A 6,092-nucleotide genomic window follows, 5' to 3' on the forward strand; every position below is an offset into this window, starting at 1 on the left:
TTTATTCCTTGGTTTACTTATACTTTTCTACATGATATTCACAACATAGAAAGAGATTATACTCTATCAGGAGACAAGATAATAACAAGCATATTTTCACCTCAAATCCCTTTTACAATTACAAATAACAATGTTACCATAAAATTTTCAGCTTATCAAAAACTTTTTGAAGAAAAGACTCTTACTGTAGATATAAATCATATTAATAGTATGATCCAACAATTAAATTTCCATAATTTATATTCTATAATAATAGGAGAACAATTAATGGATTTACATAAAAAAAATAGAAAAAATAAATAGTCAGAAAGAGATAAGAATACAAAAAAAGAGAAAGAAAAACAAATAAACGCTACTATTCAACCACCACCAAATATTACTGGTTATAAATTAAAAAACTACGATTATATGCTAGATATTATACAAGAACAAATGAAAAAACTACACATTAATACCATAAATAAAGACTCGGATGATGAGTCAGACATAGATGATGCCCAAATAAATAAAATTAATAATTACGATAGTAAATTTGCTAGAAAGCCTGTCCAAAGATTATATTATTATCCAAGACCAAGTCCCCAAGATGTCCTACACGAGGAACAAGAATATGAAATTAATAATAGTTACAGTGGTAAAAATGTTTATGAATGGAATCTAGATGGATATACGGAAAGACAAATATATAATATGATTCATAGAATGTTAATGTATAGCACAATTGCTAAAAATACAGGAAATAGTGATAAACAAGTAGCTAACATGCTAATTGCCGGATTCACTGGCCAACTAAAAGGCTGGTGGGACAATTATGTTGATGAAAAAACTCAACAAGCTATTCTTAATACAGTAAAAACAGAAAATGGAATAACTACTCCCAATGTGGTATACACTCTTACTTGTACCATAATAGAACATTTTACAGGAAGATGGTCAGATAATTCTGAAAACATTCGTACCTTATTAAATGGATTATTTTGTAAAACTCTTACGTCCTTTCGATGGTATAAGGATACTTTTCTAAGTAGAGTTATGGAGCTTAATGATTGTAATAGTGTTTATTGGAAATCAAAATTCATAGATGGTTTGCCAAATCTTTTTGCTGAAAGAGTTAAAAACCAACTAAGAATAGATAATACAATTCCTTACGAAGATTACACATATGGAAAATTAATAGGAACTTGTATACAGGAAGGTTTGGCCCTATGTAGTGAAATAAAACTCAACCATCAAATAAAAACCCAACATCTTAATGAAAAAAGACAATTAGGAGAATTTTGTGATCAGTTCGGAATAGAAACCAGTAAAAATAAGAAGAAACAGAGAAAAGAATTTCAACAGAAAAAAAGATTTTATAAAAGAAAACATAACGATTTTAATAGAAAAGATAAACACATAAAAAAGAAATTTATTAAAAAGGAAAATAAAAAACCTCCTACTTGCTTTTCATGTGGAAAAACCGGTCATTATGCTAATAAATGCAGAAATAAAAAAATAAAGAAACAAATTAATAATATGAATATAAGTGAGGACATAAAACTTCAATTAATAAATTTAATAGATAATTCGTCAGACGGCGAGGAAATCTCAGACAATAATTCTGATATCAACATGACAGATTATGATTCTAATTATGATTAAGATTCTGAAGAAATTGAATGTAATTGTGATAATCTAGAACAATGTTCATGTAACATGAATCATCAATTATATCTAATCCAATCTCAATTTAAAGAAGATTTAACCATAAATGTAATTAGTAATGATATTGCAGACTTATTAAAAGAAGTTAATGATCCAGAAATAAGGCAAAAAATACTAGAAAATTTAAATACCAAGGAACATAATATAAAAGAAGAAGGGATTTATTCAATGAAAAATGTACATAATATGTTAAGAGAAAGAATAAATAAAAATTCTACTAATATACCTACAGTACAGGACTTACAAGATGAAATTCAATCTCTAAAACAGGATATATCCAAAATAAAAAATGATCAATTAATAAATAATCAAAGAATTAATAAATTAGAAAAACTACAAAATAACCAGGATGCTGGTGCTAGCAATAATACTGATAATAATTTTCTTCAATCAATGGAACTAGTAATTTCTAGAAAATGGCATGTTACAATTAATCTATTTATTACTTACAATTATCAAAGAAATTTTGTTGCCCTAATAGACAGCGGAGCAGATCTAAATTGCATAAGAGAAGGATTAATACCTACGAAATATTTTCAAAAATCGACACATACGTTAAGAGAAGTATCAGGTTCTAAATTAGATATTAGATATAAACTAACAGACGCAAAAATTTGTACAGAAAATGTCTGCATACCTATTAATTTCACTATAATTAAAAATATGACTAGTAATACAATGATTCTAGGAAATCCCTTTTTGGAAATGATATTACCTCTAACTATTGATAAAAATAAAATTGTAGGATCTTATAAGAATAAACCTGTTATATTAAATTTTGTCTCTGACCCTTACTCTATCTGGGTCAATGAGTTAAATTTAAAGAAAAACCAAATAAACTTTCTTAAAGAAGAAATTAGAACGGTTCAAATAGATGAACAGTTAGAACAACCTAAATTACAGGAAAAAATTAAACTTTTAACAAACCAATTTTCCTTAAACATTTGTAATGACCATCCTAATGCTTTTTGGGAAAGAAAAAAACATATAGTTATGCTTCCCTATGAAGAAGGTTTCAATGAAAAACAAATTCCTACCAAGGCAAATGAATTTTGAATATTTGAATATATGTAAAAAAGAAATAACTTCCTTATTAGATAAAAATTTAATACAACCTTCTAAATCTCCATGGTCGTGTACCGCGTTTTATGTTAACAAACATTCAGAACAAGAAAGGGGAGTACCAAGACTTGTTATCAATTATAAGCCACTTAATAAGGTCTTAAAATGGATTAGGTATCCTATTCCTAATAAGAAGGATTTATTAGATCGTTTACATGACTCTTTAATATTCTCAAAGTTTGACTTAAAATCAGGGTATTGGCAAATTCATATTGATACCAAGGATAGATATAAAACTGCCTTTAATGTTCCTTTTGGACAATATGAATGGAATGTTATGCTATTTGGCCTAAAAAATGCCCCTTCGGAATTTCAAAATATAATGAATGATATATTTAATCCTTATAGCAATTTTATTATTGTTTATATAGATGATATTTTAGTATTCTCAAAAAATATTCAAGAACATTTTGATCATCTGCATACTTTTGAAAAAATAATAATAAACAATGGTCTGGTAATATCACAATCTAAAATGTCTTTATTTCAAACAAAGGTAAGATTTTTGGGTCATAATATTGAAAAGGGACAAGTCATCCCTATACAAAGAAGTATAGATTTTGCTGTAAAATTCCCAGATGAAATAAAAGATAAAACTCAGCTACAAAGATTTTTAGGTAGCCTGAATTATATATCACCTTTTTATAAAGATTTATCAACCGATAGTGCAATTCTTTATGACAGGTTGAAAAAGAACACTGATGCTTGGACTAGTAATCATACCCAAGCGGTTAAAAGAATAAAAGACAAAGTAAAAAATCTACCATGCTTATCTTTGGCTAATCCTAATTGGGAAAAGATAGTTGAAACAGATGCCTCTGAAATAGGGTTTGGAGGAATTTTAAAACAAATTCACCCTAACAATAAGCATGGATTTTTAGTCAGGTTTCATTCTGGAAAATGGACTCCTAGTCAAAAGAATTATTCTACTACTGCTAAAGAAATTTTAGCATTAGTAAAATGTATTCTTAAATTTCAAGACGATTTATATAATCAACATTTCATTATAAAAACAGATTGTCAGGCAGCTAAATTCATGTTTAATAAAGACTTCAAACATGATGTTTCTAAAAAAATGTTTACCAGATGGCAAGCTACATTAGCATGTTTTGATTTTGAAATTCAATATAAAAAAGGAAGTGATAATAGTCTTCCCGATTTTTTAACTAGAGAATTTCTGAATGAGTTATAGCCAACTAAGACAGTTATCTCATGATATCATTAATACAAAAAATTTAATTAATAAAGCGGAAGTTGAATTAACTAACTTAACAAATGAACCATATTTCAGGAGAACAGTAATTAATTTAAGATTAATTGGTTTAAGAATTCAGCTCAAAAATCTTGAGAACAAACTTATATTACTCTTAAATTGACATTTTCAGGTAAATTTCTTATGGGTGACTCAAGATTACAAGTAAAGAACAATCTTCATTGTAAACATATCAAGGTCTTAGAATCGTTTATCAAACGAAGTAAAAAAGATAAAGATAGACCGATAACAAGAACTGACATGAAACGATATAACATTATGTTCAAATATCTTCATAAGAAAATCTCAGAAACCACATGCTAATTTGCAGGATGAATTCCAATCGTGGAAGAGGCCATCCTTCATACAGGGGTGGTTATAGTAGAGGTCGAGGAAATCCTGCGGCTTCAAGTAGTTCTCATAGAACTGGAAATTCGTCACAAGCAAATGATCAGTCTCTTCCAATTCCTGGAAGCCCATTATATGAGGAGTTTAAAGCATTTTTGGAATCAAAAAGGGAAAATATTCCTAGTTTCGCCCAAATGATCACAGATGGTGAAACCATTAACGATAATTTTGAATATAAGGAATCATCTCATAGAGATAATATTATTATCTTAGAACATAAAGATATAATGCTTTATTTTGAAAACAATGATGATCCATGGTTTTTAATGACAAGATACTTGGATACAACAACATACGCTGGATATTCTTATAAACAAAGATTATATTATGAGAATATTTTGAAAATAACTGGATCAGTTGAATTTTCTCATTTTACATCCGGAGGTAATACCAGTGTTTACAATTTTAGCAAAGCTATTATCAGAAAGATCATATCACCTGAGGAATGGGGATTAAGTACCCTTAAAGAAAAAGAGTTTATACTCCCTCCTTCGAAGATACCAATGAAATTTACATACTGGGATTATATTGAAAGCTTTCATAAAGCCTTCCTATATGAGAACCCTCAAAGAAAACATACTTGGTTCTTTAAAGTATGTGAAAAGGTTTATAACCAAAGTAAAGATATACCAAATTGGTTCAGTAATTGGTGGATCTCATATGGCCCAAGTATAGATATTCTCCCTGAGGAACCATTTAGGAGATTATATGGGGTATGGTTACCCGTCTCTCCTAGATACCGAAACCAAGCCATTCCTTTGAGATCAGAAGGGCTGGAAGCAATATCTTCCATGCATTTTTCATGGAATTTTCTATTCCTTGGATTTGGAAATGGTCCCCACATGTGGATTATACTCCCTCCAAATTTCCTTCTCTACAAAGGTCATACTTTACCAAATTCTGGCCTAAAATGCTTCATAAAAATCCAGAAACAAAAATTCTTAATGCACAGGAAACAATTGATCATATCAATCAGCAAATTAAGAAATACCAACACCAGAAAAAATTCTCGGAAATAGCCTCCTCGACAGAAGCAGCCCCCTCAACTTCTCAAAAGGTCAATCTAACTAAAGAAGAAATAATCAAGTCATTCATGTTATAATGTTCTGAATTAAAAGAAAACCTTAAACGGTTTACAAAACATGAAGATGCAAAAGATGAAGGTTCAAGTGAAGATATTTCAGATAATATGTCAGTTGATAACCACAGCCAAACACAGTGTTTAGCGGGAGAATCCCAACTAGATGATGAAGAAATTCCAGAAGAAGACCTCCCCATTGATTGCATGATTGACATGATTGAGGAATCAATCACTCAAAGAAAGAATCTTTCCAAGACAAAAAGGACAACACCACAATAGACTCAAGGTGACAAGTGGATGGACCAAAATAAAAGAGGATGATATTCTTCAAAAATTATTGAAGACAAAGAATAATATTCGTCAGATATTATTAAAGCAAGGGAATCAAACAAAGAGTCATTTCTACTTTTCTTAAAGCTGTTTGCCAATGCTAAATGTAATAATTTAGGTTTTGTTTGTTTTTATGGCCTCCTGATCTATTTATGTAGCCTCTCTCTTATGTTTGAGATAGGCCTGGAGCCATTT

General features: G+C 29.4%; 1 protein-coding gene across 1 annotated transcript; it reads left to right on the top strand.

The window, feature by feature from the left end:
• Window positions 1–708: 708 nt before the first annotated feature.
• Window positions 709–1,641, top strand: LOC128127869 (uncharacterized). The gene has a single exon (XM_052766590.1). It carries the CDS (start codon window positions 709–711, stop codon window positions 1,639–1,641), a length of 933 nt encoding a protein of 310 aa, XP_052622550.1.
• The last annotated feature ends 4,451 nt before the right edge of the window (window positions 1,642–6,092 follow it).

Source organism: Lactuca sativa, chromosome 1 (assembly GCF_002870075.4).
Source record: "Lactuca sativa cultivar Salinas chromosome 1, Lsat_Salinas_v11, whole genome shotgun sequence".
Taxonomy (NCBI): Eukaryota; Viridiplantae; Streptophyta; class Magnoliopsida; order Asterales; family Asteraceae; genus Lactuca; species Lactuca sativa.